At 44.4% G+C, this 15,767-nt stretch overlaps 1 protein-coding gene across 2 annotated transcripts; it reads right to left on the bottom strand.

Annotated features, from left to right (window-relative positions):
* Positions 1-2,436: 2,436 nt before the first annotated feature.
* LOC119321837 (telomere length regulation protein TEL2 homolog) lies at positions 2,437-12,919 on the bottom strand. 2 transcript variants are annotated; one of them, XM_037595362.1, is made up of 13 exons: positions 12,587-12,919; positions 12,457-12,485; positions 11,757-11,859; positions 11,256-11,427; positions 9,926-10,114; positions 9,568-9,728; positions 8,723-8,999; positions 4,942-5,156; positions 4,759-4,857; positions 4,167-4,669; positions 3,323-4,083; positions 3,041-3,239; positions 2,437-2,738 (listed from the first exon to the last, which is right to left on the bottom strand). In XM_037595362.1, exons 1-13 carry the CDS (start codon positions 12,792-12,794, stop codon positions 2,592-2,594), a joined length of 3,063 nt encoding a protein of 1,020 aa, XP_037451259.1. In that variant the 5' UTR covers positions 12,795-12,919; the 3' UTR covers positions 2,437-2,591. The 2 variants fall into 2 exon arrangements, with proteins under 2 accessions (XP_037451259.1, XP_037451260.1); XM_037595363.1 differs by lacking the exons at positions 11,256-11,427; positions 11,757-11,859; positions 12,457-12,485; positions 12,587-12,919 and adding an exon at positions 10,209-11,247.
* Positions 12,920-15,767: the final 2,848 nt, after the last annotated feature.

Below are 15,767 nucleotides of genomic sequence, written 5' to 3'. Positions count from 1 at the left end.
CCCTAGGACACGCCGGTCAGCCAGCGCACCCGTAGCTCCGGCGTCCGCATCACCGGCCCCTCCCCCGCCTCTGGACACCTCATCCTCGTCAGGCCGAAGTCGGAGCCCGGCCTCTCCGCGGAGTACGAGGCCATAGCCCGGCGCGGCTTCTCCGACGAGGAGGCCCTAAAGTGGGCGCGGGACGACTACCTCCGCGACGAGATGGTCCGGCAGCTCCGAGTCCTGGAGGAGATAGCCGCCCGCAGGCTGGGCGCGAAGACGAGCACAGCGTGGTGATCCTCGACAACGACGAGGACGAGGACGAGGACGCCCCCGGACCGTCCAACCCGCCGCGCCAACCTGGGGAGGGGTGCAGCAGGGACGACGACAATGACGACGGTGACTACACGCAGTTCTACAGCCGCCTCGGCATGTAGAGCTTCAAGGGCGGCGAGGCGACGGCGGGCTAGTAGCGTATTTTTTTCCTTTTGTGTAAAATATTTTAAATATGTATGAACTCGCCGAAGTTTGGATGAATTTAGCCGTGTTTTAAGCAAACTCGCCGAACTTTTTCTTTTTTTTAAACAATTTGACGCGCCTGGGGGCGGCCCTGGGGCCGGCGACTGGGGGCCAACTCGCCCCCAGACTGGTTTTTTGCGGCGGCTCGCCCGCGGACGGCGATTTTAGGCGCCTCCCGGGGGGCAATGGCTGGAGATGCTCTAAGCAAGGCTCCGGCACCGTCCACACCACACCATTCTCTGATCCTCTCCACCCCCACCCTCTCCGCCCCTCTCTTCTTCGGTGCAGGCCAGACCACCATCTCCATGCCAAAGTCATGGCCGCACCAGCAAGCGGCAACGACTCTGGATCTTCGGGATTCAGAAGTTGGCTCCGCCGCTGTCACTCTCCAGGGCCCTCGTCCTTCATGGCCCCGACTTCTCCAAGAAGGAGACCGTCATCTCCTCTAGCGACGAGGAGGACCAACCACCGCACGAGGCGCCCTCGCAAAGGCCACAGTCATGAACGATGAGTTCGTGCGGCAAATCAAGCCCTTGACAGAGTGGTTGCTCCACAACCGTGATCCGATGCCACCCTCGCCCCCGCCAGCCCTCGTGAAGGAGCCGCCCTCAACGGCGCGCTATCGTGTGAAGCGGGATCAGCCCTCACTGCATCTCCGCCACGTGAAAGTGGAGCCGGCATCCCCCCAGCGCAACCGTGGCGTCCGAATTGGGTGTCACATGAAGGACGAACCGGCATCGCCGCCGCAACAGACACAGCAAGGCCGCGATGGAGGATGTCGAGCGAGGAGGACAGGGTGAGAGCCGGGCGGCCCTAACGTCCTTTTAACTTGTAAATCCGCGCATGGGCCACATGCCCGAAGCAATAGGACAACAGTTACACAAAAACCGGGTTAAAGAAAAAGCAGTTACACTGAAACAATTAGTAGCTGAATTAGCTGCTGCAGTATACACTAAATCGTTATCTTTACCTAATAATAAAGTAAATTGGGTTTCTTTCGTCCGTCATGCCATTTTTTAAAAAAGTCACTCTATTTCAGAGAATTCAACCCACAGTCATGTTTTAAGTTAAAACAAATCGTTATTTTCGTATTTTACACAAAAGTCCCTGTCTTTTTCTGAAATCAACCAGTCGTCCGGATTTAAGTCACACCCGAACCGTTATTTTACATTTTTCAAAAAAAAACCTGATGTTTTAGGTAATTCATCAGTGGATCATATTTAATTCAAATAAATGCTTTTTAAAATCATCCATATCTTTTAAACCGTAACTCCGATTTGAACATGTTATATATGAAATTTGATTAGAAAAATATGTAGAATACGAATATGAGATTATTTTTACCTTTTAAGTATCTTTAAATATTATTTTGGAATATATTTGAGTCAAACCAAATGATTTTCTAAATTATCTGTATCTTTTAAACCATAACTTCGATTTTAACATATTATATATGAAATTTTATTAGAAAAATGTGTGGAATCTAAATATGATGTTAATTTTACCTGTTAAATATTTTTAAAATATTGTTATGGAAGCAAACTTATAATTTATAGCGCAAATCCGTTTTTTCGTACCGGCGGCAATCCGGATTACAAATAAACACTCCACTATAACCATATACGAAAAGGAAAACATCGATAACTACACGTACATACCTCTGAAAAATGTCGCAAGGGAAAACAACAGATTTCTCATCACGAGTAAGAGAAAGCGAGCGAGAGAGAGGGGGGGGGGAGAGAGAGGGAGGAGAGAGACGCCTTAGGATTAACCATATTCAACACACGTTTTTTGTTGTTTTGTGTGAACACCGAGGCCATCGCCGACGAGGGTGAGAAGGAGGATAAGCGGCAACACAAATACGATGCCTCGCAAAAATAAAAAAGACGGACCTATTGTGGTCTTGAGTGATGGTTGTTGAGTTAAGAATGTGTGTTATGTTTTCTCTCCCGTTGCAACGCACGGGCTCTTTTGCTAGTTATTCTAAAAAAAGTAGTATACACTAAAGCAATTCTCACGACTAAAAAAATTCTATAGTACAGTAACACAAATGAGAAAGAAAATTCCCTTTACAACTTCAAGACTGCATCAGATCACATCATGTTTGCAAATGGTATTATAATGTTATCGAGCTTAGAAGGTAGTGCCCTGGTGCCAGCCTTGGAATGTTCCGCAGATTCCAGGGCGCGGGATGTCTGGAGCACCATCTCTGAATGGAGCCGCAGGCAGTTCATGGCCATCTAGGAAACAGACGTGGGGCATAGATATTTAGTAAAAAGTGGATAGAGAGACTGCATATCCAACATCTTAGCAATTCGTTTCTCTTTACAAAACACTAAGAGAATAGTCGCCCAATGAACATAAAAGATGGTTAGCTACTTAGCAACTAAGAACTGTGAATTTTAGTGACGATAAAACCATACATCCTACCCACTGACGATCAACTATTTCATATTAACTCATCGGGCTGTATAGAAGGCGTACAATAGGTATTTAGAGCTGATATTTATGACCGAAAAATAAAAATGAATGTTCTACTCACCGATGTGCACTCTGTATCAGGATCAGCTTCAGCAATACGCAAGGCCCATGTACGTATCCATTCTAAACCAGTAGAAATGTCCTGGTTGCCTTCTATAAGAACTGATGCAACATATGACGGGTGCAAGGCTATCAATACACAAGAAGCTGCAAACAACACAGACCTTCGCACATATGCTTCAGCATGTTGCGAGACCTCCCTGTAGAATAAAATTTCATGTCAAATCACGTCATTTGGTTGCCAAATAAGAATATATGAAATGTTTATCCTGACACAGAATACCTGGCTCTTATCATATCCAAAAAAGCTGGGGCAATGGCTGATGCTTCCGGATGCATTGCCATGCACTTCATACAGACACCAAGCATGTATATCAATTTACCTAGGACAACAAAATCCCGATTGAGCAAGTCCACCCCATGTCTTCTCTTGTCATATCCTTCCATAACCGGGAGCATAAATGCAGCAGCATACAAAGGAAATCTGTTTTTTGACCGCTCCACCTGCGAATCTTTTGCTTTCCCAAGACCCCATTTGCGAGATTTTCCTGATTTAACCTGGCCTGGTCTAGATGGAACTTCTCTTTCATACCGGTGTGACCAATTTTTCAAAAGTGATCCTGTTTCTGATACCTCTCTCCAAGGGCTTGCCCCAACAGGTCCGCTGTCCCTAGGAACCAGCCAAGACGGAGAAGTATCAGATATCAAGTTCCCATGCCGCTGTTCACTCTTTACAATTTTAGTTTCAGCAAGCTCCTGTGCTGCCTCAGTCATAACATCAATAACTAAAATACGCTGACTTATATCCACACTCGATGAATATAGCAATTTGGTAAGAACATCTAATGATTCAAATGGGCTGGTTACCAGCAAAGCGACTAATGCCTTCTGTCGCTTTTCTTCAGCAGAATCTTCCTCGCCTTCCATCACGACATCAGAACAACGAACATGTACCAGTGCTTGAACAAGATCACCCGAGCAGTGGCGCAGCTCATCAGGTGATGCCCTCACAAGCTTTTCGGCAGAACTAAGAGCGCTTTCAACCTTGTGAAGACAAAAGAAAGAAAGGTCAGGATCATGTAGTAGTTTTGTCTGGAAGGTATTCAAAACACCAAATGGAAACTTACACCATCTAGATCGTCAGGTTTTCGCAGTGCAGCTGCAAGATCACTTAGATGTGTGAAATTCTTCTGCAAATCAGTGTCATCATCTGACAGATCATACGGCTCCAGGGATGAATCACTGGAAGCATCAATGTTAATGCTTTCCTCGTCATAATGTTCCTCAAAATTTATAGCAGCGCCAGACATTTCATCAGAATCTAGTTTTGACTTAATCTCTACGATTTTTACTCTGTTATCTGAAATATCATGCTTGATAGTCTTTCCCTTTTTGTCACCAGCATGTTTCCTGTTCTTACGTGGACATGGTTTTGATTTGCTTCCAAATTCTACATCATGTGAAGGAGCTGTGATCTCCTTTGGAGAGAGAACCCCGAACTCCCAGTCGACATTCTCAGAACAGTCATCATCAAGGTAAAGAGGATTTTTTGGATCAACGACTTTAGAAAATGTCAATGCAACAGCACTTGCCATCTTCCGGACTAAATCAATTGGGCTCTCTAACCTACCTATAGTCAAAACAATATTCGGTGAGTAGATATTATGATTGTGCTTACCGTATCCTGGTAAACAAACACAAGGGAAGAGAAGTACTTACAGCTTACTCCTTGAAGAATACAATTTAATACATCTCTGTTCATTTCTAATTCTTCTTTTGACATGTTCTCCAAACATAACCCTATTGCTGCAGTGATATCTACATACTGATTAAGGAGAACAATGCCAAATGATAACTTGCATGAGAAATGAACAATATAGTTTTAAGTGCATCAATGGATACAAGCTTGTTGCTCCACTGAATATGACTGAACAAACTCTTTCTTGGACCAAACAGTAACTAAACTTTGCAATGTAACCAGGAAGTTTGATGTCCTTCGCATTTGAGCTTCTGCGACTGAATTTGGTGGGAATTCAAAGACAGCATAATGAAGAATCCATCTCAGGCAGCATAATGGAAATGTTTTCCAAAGCAAAAATTTGTCAATAAACATTGCCCTGAAGAAAGCATTGTGGAAAAGGAAACATATAAGAAAGAAGCTATTTAATAAATTGCTACTACCACCGTCTAGGTGTGTAAGTCATCTTACGAAAATCAGGTATTCCCAAAAGTCTAAGGCGCAATACATTAAATTCCATCCTTGTTTTCACCCCAGCCTTGTGCTACTGTCCACGAGAAATATGCATGATAGAAAGAGGAGGCGCCCGCACAAGAATGACCCGTGCATGCATCGCAGCTGGACGTTGATTAGGCAAGAAATTGATGACAGTCTTGCATGCATTCATGTAGGTGGCCTGAGAGAGCTCAAACGGCATCCTAATAAGTAGCAAACCAATGCTGATTTTGCTTCCGCTTAAAACAGCGCTGTAATTGGAAGTTTTTCAAGTTGTGGTGCTGCTCCTCCTCCAATCTTAAGCTACCTAGGTCGTGCTGCTCCTTCTAATGTGACTTACTCACCTAGACGGAGGGAGTAGTTAGGACATATTGAATATAGTTGAACATACTCCCTCCAATCCATGCATTTGTCCTTCATAGTAAAATAGAAACAGCAAATTGTCCAAGAAAAGGGCCTGAACGATATTTTTTACCTTATCACCTAACATGCTGACGAAGAAAAAAAAAAGAGCTTAAAGCCTTAGACATGACTGTATCAACAAAATCTAGCTTTTCAATCCCAGAAAATATTAGGTCCATGAGCAAATACTCCCTCCGCTCCTAAATATTTGTCTTTTTAGAGATTTCAAATGGACTACCACATACGGATGTATATAGACATATTTTAGAGTGTAGATTCACTCATTTTGCTCCGTATGTAGTCACTTGTTGAAATCTCTAGCAAGACAATTATTTAGGAACGGAGGGAGTACTACTTTATGCTTATGCATCATGTTTTGCCCAGATATCTGTCTTCTGTATCAATGTCTTATAGATTCACTATTTCATGAAGGACCGTCAAGGCCATCATCAAACAGACAAGGGACAAGCTTATTGGATGTTTCTGAACATGGCAACACAGGATTATATAACAATGATGGCATGCATAATATGCCACCACAAAATAATCGCTATCCATTAATAACTAAGACACACAAAACACAGCCAAAGATTTAATGAACACACAGCAAGCAGATTAACATGTACTTCCTCCATTCCAAAATACTTTTAAGTTTTAGGTTTGTCCTAAGTAAGACATCTTTATGTTTGACCGACTCTACAGAAAAATATATTAATATCTACAGCATCATATGTTAGAGTACGTAATGGGCCTGGGCTGGCGGTATAGCCCGTTAGTCTTAGGGTTAATTAGAGATAAGGGTCGCTTGCTTAGGGGTCAAGTAAGCCTTGCTTGGGAGTCAAGTAAACCTCTCTATATAAAGAGAGGAGATGTATCAATCTAATCAAGCAAGAATTAAGAAGGAAAATCCCTTCCCTCTTGCCCGGCCGTGGGCAAAAAAGGCCCTCGGCCAGCCTTCTCGCGCCGTCCTTCTAGCATCGCCATACCAATTTGGTATCAGCTAGCTTCGGTTCGATCATGTCTTCACCGCCGCCAAGCCCGTCTCTTCCGCTGCCGGTCACCTTGTCGCCTCCGGCGACCACCACGACCGTCGCCCCACTCCTGCCCGCGCCGGGATCCTCCGTCGCGCCCGCCCCCGCTGTCCTCACCTGGGAGGAGGTGTCCGGGGTGCTGCGGGACCTAACCCAGGCGGTCCAGGAGATCCGCCTGTTCTTGGCCGGGTCCCACGGACCGCACCCGGCTACGCCGCCCATCCCCGCGTCGCCGTGGCTGCCGTGGCAGCCGCCGCACCAGGCGGCCTTCGCCGCGCCGCTGCAGCTGCCATCCATCGCCACCACCGCCCAACCCTGGCTGCAGTGGCAGACGCCGCTCCTAGCGGCCTCTGCCGCGCCGCTGCAGCTGCCATCCATCGCCACCACCGCCCAACCCTGGCTGCAGTGGCACTGTGGCAGCCGCCGCTCCTAGCAGCCTCCGTCGCGACCGGCGCTCCGCCGCAGCAGCCGCTGCCGCTGCCCGGCACGACACCGCAGCAGCCGCTGCAGCTGCAGCAGCCACCGCCGGTGAGCTCCGCCGCCCAGTATGAGATGCCCTACAACGGGAGTGCGACGACCTCGTTCCCATCAGCGCCGCCGCCATCCCAGGGCATCCACATCCAGCAGATCAAGTCCCCGCCGTCGCTGTCACCGCTTCCGTCTTGGATTGCTACCCGCCACGTGTCGGCGGCGGTGAGGCTGCAGGCTGCTGCACGCGGCTTCCTAGCGCATCGGCGTGTGCGGGAGATGTGTGGTCTGCAGCTGCCGCTCCTCCAAGTTTCCCTTCGCTGCGCAAAGGACCTCGATCTTGTCTGCTGCATCGGGGATCTTGGGCATGCGGTTTCCCCCACGGGCGGCGAGCATGCTGTTTTCCCCGCGGGCAGCGACCTCAAAGTCTGTGACATCGGCGGTTGGGGAGGCGCACCCCTCCTCGTCATTCTCCATCGCAAGCCCTCCACTCTTCCTTGTGCGGTGCAGACCAACAGCAGTCCGGCGGGGAGAAGGCAGGGTGTCACCGACAGGAGCACACCGCGTAGCACCACTGCTTTCCGCCCCCGGCCGCCGCGAGGGCGGCTCTGCTGGTCGCTCTTGCGACCACTTCCAGGTGGCCATACACATGCACTCCTTTGGTCCAGGTGGTGTCCATGGGATCCAGGTGGCTGTACACGTGCACGTCCGACGTGCTGATGGTGTCCACTTTTTGTTGAGGGGTCCAAAATAAAGCGTCCCAGTCCATTTCAGGTTGAGAGTCATAAAACAAGCCGAGATGTAAAAGGCTTGTTTTTAGGTGTAAGCTTTGTGTTGCGTCGATCATGGTTATAAGTTGGTTAGGCTGCAGCTCGAGGACAAGCTGCATGTCCAGGTGGGGTGTAGTGTTGGAGTACGTAATGGGCCTGGGCTGGCGGTATAGCCCGTTAGTCTTAGGGTTAATTAGAGATAAGGGTCGCTTGCTTAGGGGTCAAGTAAGCCTTGCTTGGGAGTCAAGTAAACCTCTCTATATAAAGAGAGGAGATGTATCAATCTAATCAAGCAAGAATTAAGAAGGAAAATCCCTTCCCTCTTGCCCGGCCGTGGGCAAAAAAGGCCCTCGGCCAGCCTTCTCGCGCCGTCCTTCTAGCATCGCCATACCATCATACAATATATAATTTCAAAATATATTTTATGGTGAAACTAATATGATGTTGTAGATATTGGATATTTTTCTATAGACTTGGTCAAACTTATATGACTTAGGACAAACATAAAACTTCATGTATTTTGGAACAGAGGTGGTAGTAGTCAACATCCCCAGAACAGTCTTCACAGAAAGAAAAAGGTAATCATTGAAATACTGTTTTGCATAGTTGTCAAATTGGATATTTTGGACTAAATCCTGGCCAAGGGAGCCTTCACGTATAAGTTTCCTATGCAAAGTAATGTAGCATGCCAAATACAAAGTGAAATAAGGAAGTAGCTAAGCAAGAACAAGCACATACAATGTTTAGCAGAATTAAAGTGCGCATAGGTACTATCTCACCTCATAACAGCAATATGCATGATACTCTGATTAAACAGAGTCCACAAAATCCAGTACGCTTCTTCATCATTTAAATGATGTGATGCAAGTTGGCGCAACATCTCTTCAGTCAATCTTTCAATAGAATGCTGATCTCTCAATGCTTCAACCACATTGAACCAAAACCGAGACTGAGGAACATGCTTGATCATGTCAGGAATTATCGTCTTACAGTCTGGTGCTACACATCTTTGTAAGTGATTGCGGATCATAGGGATCAATTCAGCAACTAAAATGCCTGAAAAGACCAATGCATCTTATCATACATACAAAGAATGAAAGAAATGATTTGATGCCTAAACAGAGAGTACAAATCTTATGAACTATAAATTGTTATGGACCAGGTACTTGCTATGCTAGCTATCAAGAGATCCCACTCAATGCCCGAATCTAGTCAAATTTGCAGAGGTGGGGAGTGCAGACAACAGCGCAGAAACAACACTCAAGTATCAACAGCGGATTAGTGCCAAATACATGAAAGCAACCAAATGATTGATGTGCTGGTTAATTGGTTATCATATCCATACCAAAAGGATTAGAAAGGGGGGAAGGAAACTGCTACGTCACCCAAGCTATAGTAGCAGATAATACAAAAGGAAAATCAGCATGCCAAACTGAAGCATAAAGGGTTGAATGTACTGCAATTATTGTATCCTACCAAACATAACTACAGCACGATATCATACTGCACCAACTAGAATCGGGCACACAGTTTCTTAATTGATTTTGTCATTCGTTAATGTATATTTCAGAACAAGCAAGTCAACAGCACACATAAACTTGCATTCTGAGATATTAAAACTTACCAGTAGATCCACGACGGCTAACACGGGATAACACTTCACCCACAAAGAGCAACACAGAACTTAGTGCATCCTGTTCGTTAAACTCTTTGTTAGCAGACGACTCGATAGCTGCTTCTTCCGCTCGAACAAGAAGTTGGCTGACAACACTCTTGAAGAATGACCTTGTCTTATGTTAAGGACTTAAAATCCAAGTGGTAAATATTGTGCAAATAATGGGGAAAATAATTAAGTGAGCAATCTCCACCCTCTCCCTACCAAACCCACTGTTTAAACTGCGGCCCACTCACACCACAACAGGCCACAAAGATGTATTCTGAATAATTTGGGATGGAAGATATACTGTACAGAAAAAGGATACGACGCTGTGAGCGCAGATGAGGCTCCCATTCTTGCTTTATCTGGAACAGATGCAAGTAGTTGTGCAAGCCTTGAGATGAAAGTTGTTCTATCTGGGTTGAGAACGCCATCATTATGCTTATTGAGAAACATAAACTCTGCAACAATCTGGCCCACCCCCTTATTCTCAAGCAAGCATAATATTAATAGCCTACAGCGAAGGAAAGAACATAAAATTATTAATAGCAAGAAAAAATAACTAACGATAATGCATCAGAGTATGAGCTGATGGAGTAGACGCCTACTTGGGTAGTCAAAGAGATTTTGAGTGGCCTCGGTTTCTACTTTTAAATTATTTTCTTTGCTCCTCATAATGATAAGAAATACCATAGGAACAAATTGTTGAATTGTGCAAATCAATTGCTCCTCATAATGCTATATTGCTTCCATGCCAGATGTTCCACAATGCGACCACCCTTTCCACATATGCGTTAATTCCACTAAATCATTCAATAGCTTTCAGCCTTTCACCAACAATCCAGAAAAGGCTAACTAAATATGTTATGAGATTGTATCAACTACTTCCGCCTTTCTTTTTTATTTGTCAATGCTGGACATCAATAGTCTCCAGCACACATCTGTGACCATTGTTTTTCCAATTATTGCTACTCCCTCTGTTCACTTTTGTAAGTCGTTTCAGACAACTGAAATTGAGCTGTTTTGCACACTGTCTGAAATGTCTACAGCGCCTTATAAAAGTGAACAGAGGGAGTAGCAAAATTAACCAATACCAATATAACATGCTTCTGATGAAAAAATCTAACAGAATATTTTTCATCTCACAAGTCCAAATACTTTATGTCCATCTGTAGTTGCACTGGTTCCGAAATGACAAGTAGAAGAGTATCAAGTGATCTGCATCTGCATACTCATTATTTTCGTTATATTGTACTATCTCCTGTTTCTTCAGCAACCATCAGCAATGGTTATCAGAAAATGTGTCCACGTTGCTTCTGCTACTGCTAGATAAATAATATACCCAGAAGTACATGCTAGGATTTGCACAAAAATCCACGTGCTTAATTGTTTGGCACCACGTGGCTCAAGTATAGCATGCAGTGAAAAAATAACCTATCAGGGGAAAAGGGGGGGCATGACACTAGTTAAGACTTGCATAGTTCAAGTGTTGAACTGTCATACAAGATTTGTGTGTGCTAAAATATAAGTTTTGGGGGTTGTCAATTGCCTAAGAAACAAGAGACTTAATTGATTCGAGATCGAAAAAGTTGAACTGACACAAAGACTCAAGTGTGATGGCATAGCCTAAGTAGAGGGCTGCTTCAGAATAACACCTTTCAATGTTCAAACAAAAAATGTTATGATCCTCCTTAGAGTTTTCATTTTGAGATAAAGCTGGAACAAGAGCCTGAATCACTTCAGTAGGAGGTCCTCTGACAAAAAAGGAATCATAGACTTCCTTCCTCACAGTGTTGTGAATCTGCCGTAGCCACTTCAAAGCAATATCTGGACAACCAAAGCATGAAAGTGGGATCGTAAACAGAAACCATATGCCTGGTATTAGCAAAGTGCAACAAGCTTAGTAAATGAACTAAGTGTACTGAACACTCTAATTGTTCATGGGAGGAAAATATACAGAAACCCCTATTCAATACAAGGACTGCATAAATCCATGAGATTAATGAGTGATGCAACAGAAGACTGATTGTATGGCATTGCCGTTCCCAGATCATGTTGATGGTGTATGTGTAATGAATACTTATGTGCAGATGGTGATCAAATACCCCAGCAATATTATGCATGCGCGGAGTGAGAAGTTTGGCAAGTGCACTTACTGCCAAGTAATATCTTAGACATGGTAGGAAATGCTGGACCATGATAAAAAGCACGCCTCCAAGACTCCCTTTCATCATGGCTGAGGCTCAGAACACTGATAATCTGAAAACAGAGGAAATAGATGCATCATCCCTGCTCTGTCATGGCAAAAAGGGCTAGAACTCCAATTTTATATCCAAATGTGCAACTTGGTCTTCTGTAACGAGTGCATTACCAAGGACTCGGGTCTATAAAGAATTAAAGGTGTACGATTTAAAGTGGATTACTGTACTTGAATGAAAAGTTATACACACCAAAAACCTGCACGACCCAAAATACATCGACAACAAATAGAATGAACAAGGTTGCTAAACATATACGGTATAAAACTAGGACCTCAGCGCTCCGAGGTATTGCAATCTGCTGCCGTTTTATGTGATCGTTCATGCTCCAAGGTTTGTTTATGCTTATTTATTGAAACAGCTTATGAATAACTGTAGTATAGTTAGGGGGCAATTCTTGAGTAATTTCCCCAAAGTCCAATCTAGGATGTAAATTTGAGATAATTATTCTAGCTCCTGGAGAATCTGGACTGCGCAGAAATGGGACTTGCAATTACTCCAGTTTGTGTTTTGACTTGCAGTAGCCTCCTGGAGTATTCTAGGCATGAAAACCTCATTGTTATGATCGAATGCATGGAAATAAGGCTTCAATTCTCACCTGGCTTTTGATGGGCTCGTCCAAGGTGCCTGCAGGAGAGTGCACACAGAGGAGAGCGCGTCAGAGGCCTCCAAGGACGCGAAGGAGAGATGAGGGTGGGGGTGAGTGGGGCTAGGATTCAGAGCCTCACCAGCGACAGTGGCGGAGTCCACGGGGAAGAGGAGGACAGCAACGGCGTGGATCGCGCGGACCACCTCGCCGGCGCTCGACGCTATGGCGACTGCGTCGGCCGCCTCCGCCACCCTGTCCATGGCCAGGGCTTCCAGGCGTGCGACTCCGCCGCCACCCTCCGGAGGGGCCGCGGCCACTGCCATGGCGCTGCTTGGCTTGCTCGGCATGAGAGAAGTAGAGGAGCTAGCTGGGGGAGATGGGGCGTGGAGAGATGAGACGGTGCGCGGCTGGCCGGGACGAGCTGCCGGAGGGGATGGAGCCGGAAACCCTTGGCAGCGTGAATAGAGGTTGCCGTTTTGGCTAGGGGGACGCGCTAGGTGTCATCCGGCCGATCCCACTCCAGGATCAGCCGGGTCGGCCACCGTCCGATCACAGCCCATCCGTGTCAAGCAGTTGATCTTGAGGACAGCGTGTGGCGCAGTCCGATCGCCCCGGTGAGGTGATCCGTAGTGCTACCGATCTTTCTCACGTGCGTGACCCCGACACCACTTCCACGTCTCTTTTCTTTCTTTTTTTTGAAGTAACTTCCACGTCTCTTTGACTAGTATAACTAGCAAAAGAGCCCGTACGTTGCAACGGGACAAAGAATAATTCTGTCCATTTTTCTAGCTCAATAATGTGAATTAAAAGAATGACTTTTTTACTAACTCATAAAAATGTTGAATAATGTATGAAAATGCATGGAATCAACATTAGTACAAGCATTTGATTTTATTAAAAAAAGGGGGGAAAGGTATTTGTTTACCTCCAACCGGTAGGGCTGTCAACAAAGCTCGCACTCAATGAACTGTTCCGTGCTCGATTAACTATATGCTCAGTTTGGCCACTTTGACTGGTTGATATGTCAGATATGGAACATGTAATTTCCAATATATCATGATGTATTGTGCTCTAAATTTGTACTATTGTTTCATCATTGGTCGCTTATTTGTGATTGGTAAAACCACTACAATAGCCTATAGCTTAAGGACATCTGCAATGCTAGACTCTTGTGTAGGCACTTAAGAGTAAAAAGTTAAACATCAAAAATTTAAGAAAAAAGTAACCGCCTTCTCATTCAATGCTAGGTGCTTATCAGCGGCTCTAAATACGTAGGCCCGGTTACCCGTTTCTTTACTCGCGTGCCCAGGAAAAGAGAAAGCGCTCAATGCATCTATTGGTACCGGGCACACTGGGAACAACTAACGCAACTGCCGGTCTATCGGAAAATAAATCCTGGCATCCATCATTGCAGATGCCCTAAGAGAACATGCAATCTGTATATATCCGGCATCAAGTCCCACAAATAAATTTATTTATAGTTCAATGCACATATATTCTGCCGGCAAACATATATGATTATCTGAAGATGTCGTACACATATATTCGTATGAAAAGACACTGCCTTTGGCTCAGTTAATCCATTTATAGCCATATATTAAAACAGAAGGGTACATATAAATTTTGCCCCTTGTATGATTTTCAAACGATGTATATGCTGAACAATAGCTTTGAATACATAATTCAATTCCAAAAAATAATCAGCATACAGATTTTACATACAGAGGCATTGCGGTCTTGAAGTTGCAACATACATAATGAAATGTAATGCATGACATGCTTGATCTAAAAAGGTTATGATAGTAATGAAAAAATGTACGATAGCAAGGGAAACCTTACGTTGTATCAGTGCTGTTATATATTTGAAATCTCAGTGCACATATATATATATTTTTTCTAGCAATACCAAGCTTTGATCTCAAACAGAACATATCCACATTACCCTCTGGATAACTGAACAATAATACCTGACAGTGGGTCACCCGGTTCAATCCATCCATCTTGGCACCAAAATCGAAAGTTCTGGGTAGTTCCAGCTTGCCAAATAAAAACTGAATGATTATGATTTACGCACCTAGGTGATATCCCTGTGCAAATCATGATGGTTATACTGTACCTATTGCCAACTTTGCTAGTTGCATCACAGAAATTAACACCTAAAGGGTTGAAGCACAAAATATTCAGTACTTACTATGAGTAAAGGAAAATCATAAAAATTATATCTATGGACTTGCAAAGACAATCAAGAGCAACGGCTGATGCGAAAGCTTTCATTGGCTGTATATATGACTCGTCTTTTCCATCAAATTGTCACTGATAGCACAAACATTTGTGATTTGGAACCAATTGGACAGAAAAATAGGATGCAAATTTATGTCCTCTCGCATGAAACATGTCAGCTGCAAAAATCATGTCAAGTAATAGAAGCTACCATTAATCATGTAGTGCAAGAGGCCACAAACACGCTCCATTTGGATCACCCTGGTAGCAGCCAAGCCCTCTACTGTTCCGCCAGCAGTGAAGCCCCGGTGGTCCAGCCTGAGTTTTTGCATGGTTCATCTTCTCTGCACTGAACACTTTGGAGATGAGATTCTTTGTCTTCTCTGCTTTTGAAAAAAGAAAAAACATAAAAAGGCCTAGTTCTGATCCGTTGGTTAATTTAATTTGCCTCTAGTTCTGATCAATCATGCATATCCGTAGTACCAGGACATTTTCTGATCAGCGTTGTTACTATTTTATTTCACATTTAAATTCTGTGTTTAACTTGAACTCTGCATGTCCTCCTCGTCCTCAGACGTTTTGATCCCAGCTATACATTCCCCTGAATGTTATGTTATTTGTAGTAGTATGATGCCTTCATGCCTGAGAGGGACCCTGCTTTCTTTCCGGCCGGTTTTAGCTGTCCTGTACCCACACCATGGGAGTTGGTTGGATCCTAAGTGGAGGCCTTTAGTGCGTGTAGCCTGCCCTCATGGCACGGCTAAACATTCCCAGTATACAGAAACATCCTGGCTTAGCCAAAGGTATTTCTTAAGCCTCTTAATTCTTAGTAGAGGAGCTCATGCGGCAGTAACTAAAAAAACTATGTGCATGAAAAGAACATATAACAACGGAGTACTGAGTTCGTTTGGAGAAATATGTTTTTATAATTTTGGGTCCATTGGTTGTTAGCTTACAGATATACTTATAGTTTCCTGTATGTGCATTAATTGATTTTTATTTTGGATCCGTCGTCTGTTAGGTTGCAGAAATATATATCTTGCTATATGTGCAAAGTATTTTGGAAAGTTCCTTACCAACCAATGTTCCTGCAAATTAAT

The sequence above is a fragment of the Triticum dicoccoides genome, chromosome 6B (genome assembly GCF_002162155.2).
Source record: "Triticum dicoccoides isolate Atlit2015 ecotype Zavitan chromosome 6B, WEW_v2.0, whole genome shotgun sequence".
Taxonomy (NCBI): Eukaryota; Viridiplantae; Streptophyta; class Magnoliopsida; order Poales; family Poaceae; genus Triticum; species Triticum dicoccoides.
This window is presented reverse-complemented; position numbering and strand designations above follow the sequence as displayed.